We start from the raw sequence: 15,997 nt of genomic DNA, 5'->3' as shown, positions 1-15,997 counted from the left end.
GAACCTTCCCTCTTTATAAACTGACTATCTCAAATGTTTTAATATAGTAACAGAAAGCTGACAAACACAATTACTATAGCCTCAGAACAATGCTTTTAAGTCAGGGAGCGTTTACTCAGAAAGCTTGTCATTGTAAGACCCTTCTCCTCTCTTTGGAAGGCAGATAAACCCTTTTGGAGACTAGACAGGCCTTGGGATCAGCTTTATATTACAGGAATGCCTTTTTTCTAGGACCTAGGAGCCATTTCTTTGCAATGTAAGCATCAAGGAAGTCAGCATCCTCTCTCCCAGCTTCTGTGCAAGGGTAGCAGCCTAACTTCAGGGGAAACCTTACTCCAACTTGTAAAAGTAAGTCGTGAACAGTTTGTTTTTCCTCTGAATAAAGCCAATTAGCGAACATAGATGATTCCCCAAATGCCAGATAAACTTAGATGAACTATGGGTGACAAACAGCGGTCAAGTCCTTTTACTTGCGTATTAGTTTTGTGTCTTGGAAACATGTAGAACAGATTGTGTCCATGCAAAGAGGTCAGACTTCCTTCTGTCTTTGTCATTTCTTAGCAGATTGCCTGTGGTAATGATTATTCAATAATTAAATGGTTTTCTTTATCACCTCGGAAGAGGAGATTTCTGGGTTGGGAAAAGGATTATCATTTCTAATGCTATTTCTCCCAAAATGGGAATGGGAAAGGTAGAAAGAATAAAAACTGTCTAAAATAAACAGACTCGAATCCAAATATTTCACCCACACCTTGCAGCAAGCGGAACAGACCAGACGGAACAGGAATGTGGATGGGGAGAGGCCAGCAGCTGAAGCAATGGGTTACAGAGCGGAGCAGCCCCAGCTCTGGTCCCCTTATCTGTAGGGGGATTGTGAAGATTGGATGGAATAACGGATGCAAAGGGCTTTTTTTAAGTTGTAAAAGCCACAGCACTGTCTTACCTGCATGGCTACTAACCCAGGAGAAATCTTATCACAGTGAATACATCCGCTCAGAGAGCGAATAATCCTGTTCTACTTTGTTCTAACACCGGACATGCACCTGGCAGCTCCCCTGCTCTATCAGCACTGCTGACAGCCTAGGTGTCGCCTGGAACATTTCTTCAGGAATTCACCCCAATCCATCAGACTCAGCAGCTGTCTGCTCTGACTTTCACGGTGCCCCCTTGGGAGAAATACTACCAGTCCAGCCTGTGGCTAACTGACAATTATCCACCTAATCTGGCAGTTGCTTTTCGCAGTAACTGTCAGAATATCTAAGATTTACAACATATTCTAACAACCCACCAAACAGTATTTCTATTTAAAGTACCCAAATGGTGGCAGAGATGGTAGTGCATGCCTGTAATCCCAGCCCTTGGGAGGCTGAGTCAGGAGGATCCCCATGGGTTCACGACCAGCCTGGGCTACATAGCTTGAGATTCTGTCTCAGAAAACGAAAAGGTCCCCAGGTGGTGAGAAAAACCATAAAAGAACATTTTACCTGTGCAGTACCTTGGGGAACCTAAATAGAATATTCTTAATGTTATGACCCGTTTCCTTTCCACAGAATAGATGAACCCCTCCTCCCTGCCACGGAGCAGAGGTCAGCAAGGAGCTGCAGGGAGTAGAGAGGGTGTTAAACAGGAGAACTGAGCAGGGACACACCGGATGTTTTTGTCTTCTTTTCTTTCCTGGAGATTTTGACCTTTCTTCTAGTCCACTGACAGTAGGAGTGAAGGGCTGGGCTTGTATTTGCATAATTGACTAGAAAACCGGGAGTTTGCCCAGCCTCTGAAAAAGGCGCCCTGCATCTTTAAGGCCATGGGCTCAGCAGACGTGGGCAGGGCCGGCTCTGCCGCAGCCAGAGCCACAGCAGCAGGCGGCGGCAGCTCAGCCCACCCATGAGGTTCAGTTAGCCAAGGTGGAGGATGGGGAGAGAATGGAGGTGTCCCAGCTCCTCAATGAGGTCAGGGAAAACTATGCAAAGCTCCTCAGCAGCAATCAGATAGAGACCGGGCTCTCAACGAGGATCCAGGTAATGATTTCCTAGAGACAGGCACCTCCCGGGATAAGGAGACAGTCCATGTCTGCCCAATTCCTGCCCCGGCCTCCCCCGAGGTACAGTATTTCCTTTTCCATGCGGACATACTGGGGAAGGAGCGGAGTCTGAGCTTCGAGGGGGCTGGGACACCGGGAAATGCTGCGGTAGCTCTGAGACCTGGGTGGATGCATTGTATTTTTATAGAGATGCTCGGGTTGGAACCATGAATAAACTATGGGGTCCGTAGACAACAAAATGGTGCACTCCAGCCCCATGTAGACATCTTTGGGGAGCAGGCATCTCAGATACCCTTCAAAGACGCGTGAAGTTACTTATATGAATAATTCAAGTCACATCTTTTTAATGCAAGCCTGAGAGTAAGATTTCTTGCTGTGCACACTTTCTGAAGAGAAAACGAATATTTCTAAGAGGTTCCTGCTATCTTTTTAATGAGTTCAGTTTTATACTCGATTGTTATAAATAGCAGTCATCTGAGTATGGAACGAGGCCTTCGGAACTAATAATGTAAGTTGTGACAATCAAATTCCCCAAATTGGTAATGATTCTCCAAATAGGTCTTTTGCTTTTGCACTGTAAGATGAGAAATGTTTATGCCCAATACAACCTTTTAATATGTATTTAAAAAGAGAGAGAGAACCAACTTCAAGGTGAGATTTCATATACTTAGTTTAAAGTGACAATCACAGCAATTCATTCAGGTCTGAGGTCTTTAAGCAAATTTTAAAACAAATATTTTAGAAGCAAAGATTCAGAAATTGAGGGGCTTTGTGTTTTTCGGTCTGGGATTTGGTTTGGTTTTATGTTGTTTTTAGTGTATCTAGCATATCTGAGCTCAATTTCTATTCCAGGCACCCAAACTCAGCAAAAAAAAAAAAAAGAAAGTTTACTTAAAAATATCACCAAAAAGAAATCAAAATACTGCTAGGAAATCACAGGCTTTTATTCTATTAGTAACTCATGTTAGTGACATTATAAATTCTACCCCTGGGTAACATATTCAGGTTTCATAAAAAATGATTAGAACTTTAGATTTAAGCAAAGTCATGGGACTTTTGATTTAAGCACTGGAATCGTTCACTTATCTTTTATAAGGAGAAGGGGAAAACATTAATAGATGACAACTCCTGAAAATTATAAACCAAGTAAACTATTTAGCAATAGTAGAAATTCAAGTGTTGCTTACAAAATTCAGGGCTGAAATAAGCAAATTCAAATTTTAAAAATAAGACTACAGTATAATTTTGAGTTAGGACATTTTTAAACATAAAACTACTTTAGAGAACCTTTTCCACAAATAACTTAGAAAGTCACTGGAGATGGATTCAAGAAACCCTGATGATTTAATTATCAGGAAAGAGCTTCCGGCCTCAGTCTCCCTCCTCAGCACCCACCCCTAAATCACAAAATAAATCGGATGCGCTGTTGTAGTTACTGACTGCTGGATGACAGTAGCCACCCTGAAGCTCAGGGGGCTACATGTCGGTCACATTGTGTCGTGTGACTCTGGGGGTGACCAGGCCCTGCACATGATGCTGGCTGCTGTTTGGGGCATAACCGGAACCATGCAAAAGGAACCACAAAAGGACAAGAACCTGGGGACCTGTGGGTCACCAGGGGCCATCCTGGGAATCTGGCTACGACAGACACAAGCCCAGCTGCTGCCCCACATTCCAAATCCAGAGTCCAGGAGACACCAGCCTGTGTGTGTTCTCTGATTCCAAAACCCTACACATTGTCTGCGTAGTTTGCCGAGTGACTCTGCTGAGTGAACACCGAGAACAAGGCCCAGCAAGCCGAAAACGGAACAGTTTTGTTCTCTTGTCCTAAACTTCACTGATAGACTTGTACTGGCTCCAGGTTCCTTTCAACAAAATGTTTTGTACGATCAAGCTGTTTTTTAATTTTAAAACATATTTGATAAGAACATAAAAAGTTGTCATTTTTGCTGCAAAATGTTACTATCAATTCAATACACTATTCCTACAGTTCTTGGAGCCAAATGTTGAGAATTCTGGCAATAGATATCTTCTTTTAATTCCAACATCAGCATAAAAGCATATAAAGTCAAATATAAAAATCTCACTTGTTTTTAATGTAAGGACATTTAGAAACAATCTTTAAGATACTGTTTTTGTTACAACCCCAGATACCCAAAATTAAGATGCCTTCTGAGCCGAGCATTGTGGTGCACACCTGTAATTCCAGTACTCGGGAAGGCTGAGGCAGGAGGATTAAATTCAAGGCCAGCCTGGACAACTTAATTACTGAACAAGATACTGTCTGAAAAAATTTTAGAAGGGCTAGGGATGTAGCTCAGTACAAAGGCCCAGGGTTGAATCTGAGGAATCATCAAAAAAAAAAAAAATCCTAAAAAGATTTTGCTGGGTGCAGTGGCGCACACCTGTAACCCCAGCACTTGGGAGACTGAGGCAGGAGGATCACCCAGAGTTCAAAGCCGCCTGGGCTACATAGTGAGTTCAAGGCCAGGCTGAACTACAAAGCGAGATGCCGACTCAAAAAAAAAAATTATATGTGTACCATTCACATCAGAGGGAACTGTGGCTGAGACTCCAGCTGAGAGCCCACATGTCTAACTCCAGGCGCAGAAAGCTCTGGAGCTCGCATCTGCAGCCTAACGGTTCAGAGATGACTGATTCCACCACAGCTTTTCTGAGGCCGCTGTGAAACGCATCGTTTTCAGGAGCGCTCTCTGTTTCCTTTGCTGTCCTTGGCTTTCTCGCAGCTGGAAGAAGACATAAGCAAAAAGATGGACAGAGACAAGGAGGCTCTGAAGGCGGCACGAGCGGAGCTCAAGGAGGCCCAGCGCCAGTGGCATCACCTGCAAGTGGAGATCGAGTCGCTGCACGCTGTGGTGAGAGGACGGGGTCTCCCGGCCACGCCTGTCATCCTGGCACTCAGGAGGCTGAGGCAGGAGGACCACCGCGAGTTCGAGGCCTTGGCTAAGTCTGCGCGAACCCCATCTGGTGTCGCTAGTTCCCTGAGGCCGCTCTCTGTCCGCAGGAAAGGGGCCTCGAGAGCTCCCTGCAGGCCAGCGAGCAGCAGCACCAGATGCAGCTGCAGGACCTGGAGGCGGTGATCGAGGGGCTGGAGACGGAGCTGCAGGACGTCCGGCGCGGCATCGAGCGGCAGCTACAAGAGCACGAGTTGCTTCTCAACACGAAGATGAGGCTGGAGCAGGAGATCGCCACGTACCGCCGCCTGCTGGAGAGGGAGGAAATCAGGTACCGACCGTGGCTGGCGGTGTGGGCGGGGAAATCAGCCGCCGCCGCGAGCCCCATCCGCGCGTGCGCCGAGCTCCGCCCATAAAGTAGGGCCGGCCTCCGGCCTCCTAGCCGGCGACCTGGTAGTTGCCAGCCGTGGTGCCGCCTGCCCGTCATCCTAGCACCCGGGAGGCTGAGGCAGGAGGATCACTGTGAGTTCGAGGCCAGCCTGGGCTAGATAGTAACTTCAAGGCCAGCCTGAACTACACAGCGAGACCCTGTCTCAAAAATACAAAAAGAGGGCTGGGGATTTAGCTCAGTGGTTCCGCCGCCTGCCTGGCAAGCGCAAGGTCCCGAGTTTGATCCCCGGTGCCAAAAAAAAAACAACTTAACCTTATTATGTCTTCTTTTCTTAGTCTTTGACATACAAATAAAACTATTTTCTTTGAAAAAAAAATACAAAAATAAAGCTGTCCCAGAGTTGGCCAGATCAAAATGTAAGCAATTCTTCATCACTTCAAAAATGACTTATTTTTTAAGTACTGGGGATTGAACCCGGAGCCTTCTTGCTGAGCTACATCTCCATTTATTCATTTGTTCATTCACTCATTTAGAGATATTTTATTTACTAACAGAAACCTCACTAACTCGCTAAAGTCCCCAGACTCGGCTTGAATTTGTCATCTTCCTGGCTCAGCTTCCCACAGTGCAAGAATTACAGGCATGTGCCACCAGGCCCAGCTCAAAAATGACCTTCCTTTAGATTCTCACTTTGGCTTTTTTTTCCTGTTGTTTTTATTTTATTTTATTTTTTGAGACAGGGTCTCACTGTGTCTTACAGGCTGACTTTGAATTCACTATGTAGCCCAGGCTGGCCTCCAACTCGCAGTGATCCTCCTGCCTCAGCCTCCCAAATGCTGGGATTTAGATTCTCACTTTCACTAGTTTGGAAGTCCACAAAAACAGTTTGGAAGACTCATGTATTATCACCAGAGCTCCACCCTAAAGGCCCACCCACCATATATTAAATATGAAAATAGTAGTAGTAGTGATAATAATCATAGTAATAATAATAATGTGATTAAGCTACAACCAAGGAAAAGAATACAGTTCTGAGTTGATTTAGAAGACTCAAGCTGAGTGTGGTGGCTCTTGCTTGTAATCCCCTCACTCAGGAAGCTGAGGCAGGAGGATCGCTGCAAGTTTGAGGCCAACTTTGGTTACACACTGAGTTCAAGGCCAGCCTAGACTGTATAGGGAGACCCTGTCTCCAAAAAAGAAAACACAGAAGATTCCCAGATGTTCCGTTAGGAAAAGGTATTACAACAGGAAATCTCAATTGCTCATATAACATCAAAATTGGCAATCACTTCTGAAGTTATATAACTTTGAACATAGCACAAAGAAGCTTTTATTCTTGCTTATTTCAGAATTCCAAATCCTCTATGAAAGAAACAACTTTAGCCTATAAGTCTTGACACGTATTAAATCTTTTAAAAGCACAAACTGAATTCAAAATATACCACTAGCTGAGTGACCTTGGACAAGTTACTTAGCTTTTTCTGTCCTTTGGTTTCCAAATACGTAAAATGGGAATCACAATAAGATTACATATTACCTACCTCACAGAAGTACTGTGAGGATTAAAGGAGTGAATATTTATAAAGTGCTTAAAATAGTAGCTGGCACACTGTAAGTGCTCTGTAGATGCAGGTATACATAGATAGTTATAGTTTCATATATAGTTACGCATGGCTATATGGATGTGACTATATATTGTTAAATAAAATAAATGGTTGTGTTGTGGCCAGGCATGGTGGCACACGCCTGTAATCCCAGCACTCGTGAGGCTGAGGCAGGAGGATGCCCACAAGTTCGAGGCCAGCCTGGGCTACATAGTGAGTTCAAGGCCAGACTGAACTACATAGCGAGACCCTGTCTCAAAAAAAAGGTTGTGAATCTTACCTAATTCCTAATCATTCAAGATGTTGACAAATTGGCCTTTAATATTTCTATAATAAAATTTATATTTTTAATTATGCTACTCTTAAGATATACCAAAAAAGAAAAAGAGAAAAACATAACGAACCCCCATGTATCCACTTCTGGTGTTCTCCGTGTTGAAGTTTCCCTGGGCACCAAAGCTACGTCTCCCAATTGCAGCCTCCCCCTCTACCTACCCTGGCTCCTGAATCTGATGCTTATTATTCAGATCCATTCCGTCAGAGTAGGTATCATAGTACATGTATGCTTTACTAACAAAGTACAAAACTGTTCTGCACGTTATTTTAACCTTTATAAAGTTAGCTGCAACTTTCTTTCAGGCACATGATGCTGACAGACTTACCCACAAAGATACAGTATCACTGGGATACAGTTCATTTATTGTCACTGCTAACTACTGTGTCTGCTGTATGAATATTCTAATTCAGTGACGGCAAACCTTTTAGAGCTTTCAGTGGTAACAAACAGGACACGTGCCACAGGTTCGCCACCACTGTTAATTGTTTCAACTACTTGCTATTACAGTGTTGCTCCTGAAATGTAATTCTTTCCATTTGCAGGTATTACGGCTGTATCCAGGGCGGGAAAAAAGAGCCCAAACCTACCACAAGTAGAGTCGGTTTTGTTTTACCTTCGGGTGAGTTGCTGTTAGGCACTGATTTGAAAAGTGACAGGTCATATCATGTAATGAAATTAAATTCTTCAAAGTAGCAAAAGCGAGTAAGGTCTGCATAAAATCTGACACGTCAGGTAATCGCGAACATACTTGCACATTGTAATTTGTCATAAATAACATTTTCACAGCCATCATAAATGAAATATCTTTTTCAACAAAACTCTCACGAAAGTATGAGGATGAAAAAGTGGAGACGGTGACCAAAGAGGCAATATTAAACAGAAACACCGTGAAGGAGAGCACCGAGGCTCACAGCACCATTCAGTAAGTAAAATAACCTTGACTGAGAAACAGCAATAGGCCAGGCATGGAGGTGCTTGCTTGCAATCCCAGCACTCCAGAGGCTGAGGCAGGAAGATCACTGAGAGTTAAAGACCAGCCTGGGCTACATAGCAAGACTCGGTCTCAAAAACAAACAGAGAGAGAGAGAGAGGAACCAAAACAATATAGGTAAAGAAATGAATTTCAATCAAATAACCCCACTAATGAGTCTTCTTTGTTTCTAAACATAGTTTTACTCTACTGTGATTTCTAAACTGAGCTGAATATCTATAGGATGAAAAATACACAAGCAAAAACAAAACTTTAATTTTAAAAAGAAGAAAAATACATAAGCAACCAATTTACTGGATTTTGTTTTCTAAAAATAAAACCAGAACATGCGAATTCTGTATACATTTGATGGAATTCCTGGAAATTATATGCCTATGATTTTTAAAGTCTTGCAGGTCAATTATACAAACTACAAATCATGTAATTATTTGATTTTTCACAGAGCTAGAATAAATTATATATAATTACTAATATATAGAAATGCATATTATCATATATTGTATATAATATACCCATACTTCTTCCTATAGGAAGTTTCACTTTTTCATTTCAGGACAGAGAAAGTGGATGAAGTTATTAAAGAATGGGAAGGCTCCTTCTTTAAAGACAACCCTCGATTAAGGAAAAAGTCTGTTTCTCTCCGATTTGACCTCCACCTCGCAGCCACTGACGAGTGCTGTTTACAGACTAAGCAGGACAACCTGCCGGATATAGAGGTCAGGCTGATTATGAGGCGGTCCTGCAGCATTCCATCTATCAAACCTCCCTCGGCAGCCAATTAGCCCCGAGATAGGATTTGACTTGATTTGAAAATTCCATGAGGACGGGACAGGTGGATGATGCTGACCCCTTTCTGTCTAAAATGTAAGTTATTAGGTACATAGAGAAAATGTTATGATCAATGTGTGATTGTGATTCCCTTCACAAAAAAAAAAAGGACAGTTAAGGCATAAAGTTTCTCTGAACTCAATTATGGGCATATTTTCAGGTGAGGGAAAGTTTAAAAATAAAATCAGAAATTCAGTACGGTTTCTATTCTATTTATTCTCCAAATAGTCTTCTTTTTCTCTGGAAATTTTATCAGAGACTGTACTGTACAAGCTGGCTTGGTTAAGTCTGTAATTTCACTCAGTGGCTGAACACTGAGGCAGTGGTGGCAAACCTATGGCACACGTGCAGCACCGAGCTATTTGTTACCACTGAAAACTCCAAAAGATTCGCCACCAGTGTTCTAAGAAAAAGGAGAAGTCACTTTGAAGATGATTACAAACTGTGAAGAGCCATCATTATTTCTCAACTGGCTAAACCTCAAAAGGTTGTTTTACTTTAAAAAGGCAGCAGTGATAAAATTTTAAGGGAGCGTTCACTATTCACTTTGAGTTTTTCCTTTTGAGATAATCATTTGGACACTTAGAAAAATAAGAAGAGTTCTCTTCATGAGCAAACTATAGAATACACTCCAAGGTTATTCTGATGATAAATAAAATTGTTACTCTATACCTGAAAGGTTTTTGTAAGCAATATCTGATTTCTAGAAGAGCCACTTTATTGAAAGAACTTTTTAAAAATCAGAAGCCCAGTTATAAAATTAACACACAAAAAACAAACTGAAAAGGTGGTTTCTATGGTTACTAGAACAGCCACTTAACCTCTCACTGTCCTGACTTTTACATCTGGGAAGTTAAATGTGATCGAGCCTTAGGTAAGATAGTATATAAATATTTCTTGCAATCGTTTATGTGAACTAAGATAATACTATTGTTATCTAAGCTAAGAGTGTTTGCAGGATTTGTTTTTAAATTGTTCAAACTAATAAATACAGATAAAAACATATTGTGGATAAGTGAAGTATTGTTGCAAAGTTTTCTAAAGAAGTTAATTTGTTTACTACAGGTATGTTTAAGACCTTAAATAATAAATACCTGTTTTAAAACATTAGAAATTTATAGGCTATTTTTTTCTAAGCAGAAAAAAATGGAAAAGTACAATTCATACCTTTTTTCCCAACTAAAGAATTACCTAAGGGCTACAGCTATGTTAGAATTTTAGTACACCGCGCATATATATACATATATATATATATGCATGCTATGTGTAATATATATGCTGAATATATATGCTGTGTGTATATGTGTGTGTATATATATATATGCTGTACGTATATTTATATACAACAGTAAAATGTTTGTTTTCATCAGAAGAAAATTATGTTCATCTTTAACATAATACAAAATAGAACATTTTACATTTTCCTTCAGTTACTTCTGCTTCCTTTCAGCCTGGCTTATTCTGTCCAGTGAAAGGGGATGATTTTGTTTTGTCAAGGACACGACAGCATGTTAAGTACTTATTCTTGTGTAATCATCTAACCTAAAATGTACCCTTTGGGCTGGGGTGGAACTCAGTGGTGGAGTGCTTGCCTAGCAAGCACAAGGCCCTGGGTACGATTCGCAATACCAAAAAAAAAGTTTCATTCACTATTTGTTAAATACTACACATTTCATCAAAGCTTTAAAAGTGCAATCATATCCGCTATTGTGTTAAAGTTACTACACCAAGCAACCGTGATCATATAATAAAGCAATATAACTAATGTAATCTATTGCAGTGTTCAGACCCTAGCGCTAGGCATTACAAATGTAACCACCTGTTACAGTACTTCCACTATGCAGCTGTTGCGTGTATAACATGTACATTTTAAAATACAGTACTTGATTTTATAAAAAAAAAAGTTTTATTTGCTTTGAGCTATTTTAAAATCGGGATATGAATTTACCAAAGTAAATGATACCACCACAATAAAAAAAAAAAATTGAAACGCAAACTCCGAGCTGCCTTGTATTTGAGTTTGATACATAGCTGTCTCTCAAAGAGATTGCTATCTGCATGGTTAAACAGATAAAAAGAAGCTGGTTCACTTGGGAAATGAAGAAAACTGCAATCATAGTACATACATGATGCCTTTAAGCTTTTTTTTTTAACAAAAAATAAATTAAGATATGTACAATAAGTCCCCGACTTACGAGCAAGTTCGTTAGCAGAGAATGTTCCTCAGTCGGATTCGTTCATGAGCTGAGTTCGCAATTTGCATGTTCATAATTCAGGGACTTACTGTACTGAGGTTTTTTCACTCTAACCAAAAAAATCAAAATCATATTTTCCCACAATTCTGGGAAAAGTGTAACAGCACCCAGCATTTTAAAGTGCTTTCTCCACTCAAAGCACAGTGTTCAACAGATTGATTGCTAATCCCTACACCTCACAACAATCCTATAAAATAAACAATACTATCCTTCTTTTATAGATGGATCCAATTAATGTTCTCTGGTCTCACTGGGGCACTTCACATGCATGCTTCCCCAACGAAATCCACAAAGGGCGATTCCAATGACTAACAACTGTAAGATCCCTAATTAGCCACTGCACAAGAGGAGGAATCATTCTAACGTCGAAGGCCTCAATTTTCAAGTGCTTTGGCAGAGTGTGGTGACACATGCCTGTCATCCCAGCACTGGGGAGGCTGAGGCGGGAGGATCACCATGAGTTCAAGGCCAGCCTGGGCTACATAGCGAGACCCTGTCTCAAAAGAACAAAAAAGAAAACAAAGGAAAAGGTGACTCTTGGTAATAATTCCTTCCCTTCTTACCACACAGTTGTTTGAAGTAACAAAAATGTGAGAATATTCAGTGAAGCAGTGCTCAGATATACAGTAGCATTTGGATGAAAAATTGTCTCCAAGGTTGAAGGTTTTCTGAGGAAAATTATCGCTGGCACTGATGAAGTAATAGTTCAAAACACAACAGGAAGAAAATAATATTTAAAATTTTTCAACTGCTGCCTCTTCAAAAAAATTCTTTCCCGTGAGCTACTCAATTTGTACTGTTCTGGTATCATAGATTTTTAAAGTATAAAAGTGTTACCTGAAGATAATAAATGATTATTTTAAGCCAATACATTTTAGGATGATGGAACCATTTTTTATTGATTTTTTATAGTTCTTTATATTATTAAAGTTCACAGTTTGCCTTTCATTTTTGCTTTCTTGTTTGTTTGTTTGTTTGTTGAGACAGAGCTTTGCTATGTGTTCAGGCTGGCTTTGAATTCACCACAATCCTCCTGCCTCAGCCTCCTGAGTGCTGGGATTACAGGCCTGCACCACCACGCCCAGTTTGTTTATTTTCTTAACATAGGTTTAAAAAAAAGACAAAAAGACAAAGTATGTTTTAAATTAGTTTGAAAGTTACAAATGAAAACTTATGGCCTATGGGCCAAAATTAAACTTTAAATAATATGCATGTACATAGTTCTCAGATTATGAACACCTCAACTCATAGAAGAGTTTGTCAAGGGGCAGAATTTGGCTCTGTGTTTACAAGTACGGCCAGCATGGACACACAGGTTGCCAACAAAGGAATCTAAAATCAGGAATCTATAAAAGTCACTACAAGCCTTTCCAACCTGCCCTCGAACGCTCTAGACCAGGATAGGCAAGCTTTTTCCACAGAAGCCCACAAGCAAGTATTTTAGGCCTCTCAAGTCATAGGATCCCGGTAGCAACTCGACAACTCTGCCCTCAGAGTTACAAGCATCTATAGACAATATTATTGATGGGTGCGGCTGTACCCAAATAAATCGTATGAACAAAAACAGAAGGAGGCGCTGATTTGGCCTGCAGCATTGTATTAACCATGGCTAGGACTGCAGCTCAGTGATTGAATTGCTTGTTGGGCTAGCATAGGTGAGGCCCTGGTTCCATCAACATGCTTAAAAAACAAGAAAAGTCTGGAAACCCTAATTTCTAGAGCCTCAAAATTATCAGCAGGTAATGGACTGATAACCAGAATCTCCAGGGCTATCCTGTTTTCAAACATTTTCACCCTTGTTCACACCACCTGCCAAACTCACGTCCAGAAATCTTGTCATTTTGAAGACAACACACAGGTTATAGAAGCACAACATACTTTGTCAATAGCTATAAAACGTCATGAATTACTCTGCCCTGAAAATCTACTAGGCTCCAATATTTCACAACTATTTATACCATAGAAACAGAATATTCATTGTAGTTCTGTCTGCTTTCATAGAAACAGCTGAGAAAAAAACTCTCCTGTTTCTGCATTTTGCATATAACTAGGCTCTATAGGCTGCTTGCCTCAGGTAGAGCTCTATCCTCCCTTTCTCTTAGTTTGCAGGGGCAAAAACTAAAGAAAAAGATGCATCATAACATACTACTAGCAAACTCCACGGCTACTAAGCCACTTGGTTGGTTCAACACCCTCAATGAGTCACAGGTCTCTTTGAAAACTTGATAAAGCTACTATCTAGAAAAAGCACATAAAAACCACGTATAATTTTACAGCATTCATAAACCTCCTAGAGCAGTGGTGGCGAACCTATGGCATGTGTGCCACAGCAGGTACGCAAAGCCCTCTGTGTCAGCCCACAAGCCAAGTCACCTCGGCAGCTGGGCATCGGAGAACAGGTTTTTTGCTGTTTTTTTTTTCTAAGCTAAAACCTCACTATTCAGGTTTAATTGCAGTGCTGGCACTCTGGGATAAATAAGTGGGTTTGGGGTTGTAGTTTGGGCCATCACTGCCCTAGAACCTACTCATAGGCCACCAGGTGTCCAAGGATTGCAGGTTTTTCCTTGTTCTCTGATACTTTCTCCTTTTCCTTCTCCGTTCCCAGTCACAGCCCTTTTTGGCCCTAATTCTGCCTCCCTCACCAGTTTCTTCCCACAGTACTGTGGACAGAACTCAGAACAAACTGTGGACAGAGCCTGGGCTGGAATCCCAGATTAATCACATTAGTTTAGGCTTCCCTGTCTTGGAGAAAGAACCCCAAGAAAAGGTGGATACTGTGGTGTCAGAGAGGAAGAGACACCACGTGCTTGGATCTTGGTACCAAAAAGAAAACTAAAATTCCAGGGCAGAAAACTATCTCTGAAGTTCACCACCAGGTCTATGTGAGTGAGGGTTCCCAATAACTTTTATAGGTGCCTATGAATGCTGCACCCTACATTTTCCAGGAATAATCACAATTCCAAACATCTGTCTTGCATTCCCATAAATATCCTGTACATGTAAGATCTCACGTCCTGCTGTTTGCTTTGGGGGAAATAAACTGCAAGCAGAGTGGGTATTTCCATGTTAGGTATTTTACTCTTCAATTTTAGTATCTTCAGGACTAGGGAAGAGATTTTTTTCTATTATCTTTTGCCTATATTCTTTCTTTCTAAATTTTTCACATCTTAAAGAGTAGCGGAAGAACCAAAGGAGGAAAATGAGACATTCATTCCCCTATTTCACAAATGACAAGCACCCCAATGTACCATGCACCGTTCAAGATATCAAAAGTCTCCACCTTCAAAGAGCTTTCATTTTGACAGGAAGCAAAAGACAACAAACAAAATAAATGCATGCACACCACGGTACGTCAGGCGGTGAGTGCTGCAGACACAATAAAGCTCCAGTCACGAACAGACAGTGGGGGCGGGGGGATGAGTTGATTTTAAGTAAGTCTGAAAGACTGGTGACCAAAGGGACCTCTGATAAAAGCCAAGTGCGAGGCTTGGTGCTAGAGCACACTCTCGGCCTGCCTGGGGCCCTGGGTTCAATCCCCAGCGCGCGCGCGCGCGCGCACACACACACACACACACACACACACTCAAAGGGAAAGAGGAAGTATGTCAGGCAACGCAACGCCATGGCTCCAATTAGATCCCCCCTTTCCCTTTTCAGTTTCTGTGCTTCCCCCTTCCCAGCAGCGGGCTTCCTTCCGGTCATCCAGCACCTGCCCAGAACTGGCAGCCAGGCCTCCCTCACCCCTCTGGCCCTGAAGCCCCACAACCCCAAGGGCAGGAAGAAGCCAGGCCGCACTTGCTGCAGAGCCAGAGGAAGAAGCCATGAATCCCTGCTCAGGCTCCACATAGGCTACATTCCCCCTTCCGGTTATTTTAAACAAACCAATTTCGCATTCGTTTTCTCAAACCCCACTAGGGCTGCCTGTTACGGTCTGACCACCTCTCCTTTAGTCCTTCCCTTCAACACGCCCTTCCGTTTCATTCCTCCCTGTTCATGAGTGTAAACAGTGGAGATGGAAGCCCCGAAGAGAGAGGAGCCCTCCGTGTCCCTGGCCTCGCAAGGCTTTGAGATGCCCCAGTTCCGCTTGGCACAACCAAGATGGGGCTAAGGCGACGGAAGGACTCGGCCAGTCTCCCTGAGCGTCCACACTGCCCAGAGGCCAGGTCGCCGTGTGCACGGCGGCCTGCAGCAGCCACGAGTTCATCTGCTCTGTGTGGTGAACCAAAGTGCTCACGATGCAGAGCGCCTGGGACCCACAGGATGCGCATGTCACCCTGGTCAGGCCTTAGCAGGCACCGGCCCGGCTTTCCAGACCTTCGGGATGCACGGGGGTGACAGACCGAGGCCGGTTATCAACGAGCAGCCACGCAGTGCACAGCAAGTACAAGGGTCGGGAGGAAAGTTCTGGCAGGGCCTCACGCGGCCGCCTGAGCTGGATCGCAAGGGCAGAAGCGTCTACACCGCCAGCGCAGTGGCCCGAAGCCCGCAGCGACCGCACCCGAGGCCCTGGGAAGCGGCGCCCAGGCCGGAAACGCCCCGAGGACCGCGGGCCGCGGGCCGTGCAGACACCGCCCCCGAGGACAGCGAGCGACCCCGGCCGCCTCCGCCCTCCTCGCCGTGGCGAATCGGCGCCGC

General features: G+C 42.7%; 1 protein-coding gene and 1 long non-coding RNA gene across 2 annotated transcripts; one reads left to right on the top strand and one right to left on the bottom strand.

Annotated features, from left to right (window-relative positions):
• The first annotated feature begins 1,816 nt into the window (after positions 1-1,816).
• Positions 1,817-10,122, top strand: Krt222 (keratin 222). Its single transcript, XM_004859430.3, has 6 exons — positions 1,817-2,018; positions 4,789-4,917; positions 5,067-5,287; positions 7,831-7,907; positions 8,075-8,210; positions 8,833-10,122. The coding sequence occupies exons 1-6, from the start codon at positions 1,923-1,925 to the stop codon at positions 9,059-9,061; spliced, it is 888 nt and encodes a 295-aa protein (XP_004859487.2). The 5' UTR covers positions 1,817-1,922; the 3' UTR covers positions 9,062-10,122.
• Positions 2,968-15,989, bottom strand: LOC110344860 (uncharacterized). Its single transcript, XR_002387779.2, has 2 exons — positions 15,677-15,989; positions 2,968-5,264 (listed from the first exon to the last, which is right to left on the bottom strand). It is a non-coding gene; the product is annotated as an uncharacterized LOC110344860 (long non-coding RNA).
• Positions 15,990-15,997: the final 8 nt, after the last annotated feature.

The sequence above is a fragment of the Heterocephalus glaber genome, unplaced genomic scaffold (genome assembly GCF_053883595.1).
Source record: "Heterocephalus glaber isolate CG9 unplaced genomic scaffold, H.glaber_assembly_v1.0 deba00001773, whole genome shotgun sequence".
Lineage (NCBI taxonomy): Eukaryota > Metazoa > Chordata > Mammalia > Rodentia > Bathyergidae > Heterocephalus > Heterocephalus glaber.
Note: the sequence above shows the minus strand (reverse complement) of the source record. Positions and strands in the feature narration are given on the sequence as shown.

Coding starts and splice junctions, on each gene's coding strand:
- Krt222 (XM_004859430.3), top strand. CDS start 1,923: ATGGAGGTGTCCCAGCTCCTCAATGAGGTCAGGGAAAACTATGCAAAG. Junction 2,019..4,788: donor GGCTCTCAACGAGGATCCAG/GTAATGATTTCC, acceptor GCTTTCTCGCAG/CTGGAAGAAGACATAAGCAA. Junction 8,211..8,832: donor GAGGCTCACAGCACCATTCA/GTAAGTAAAATA, acceptor TTTTCATTTCAG/GACAGAGAAAGTGGATGAAG.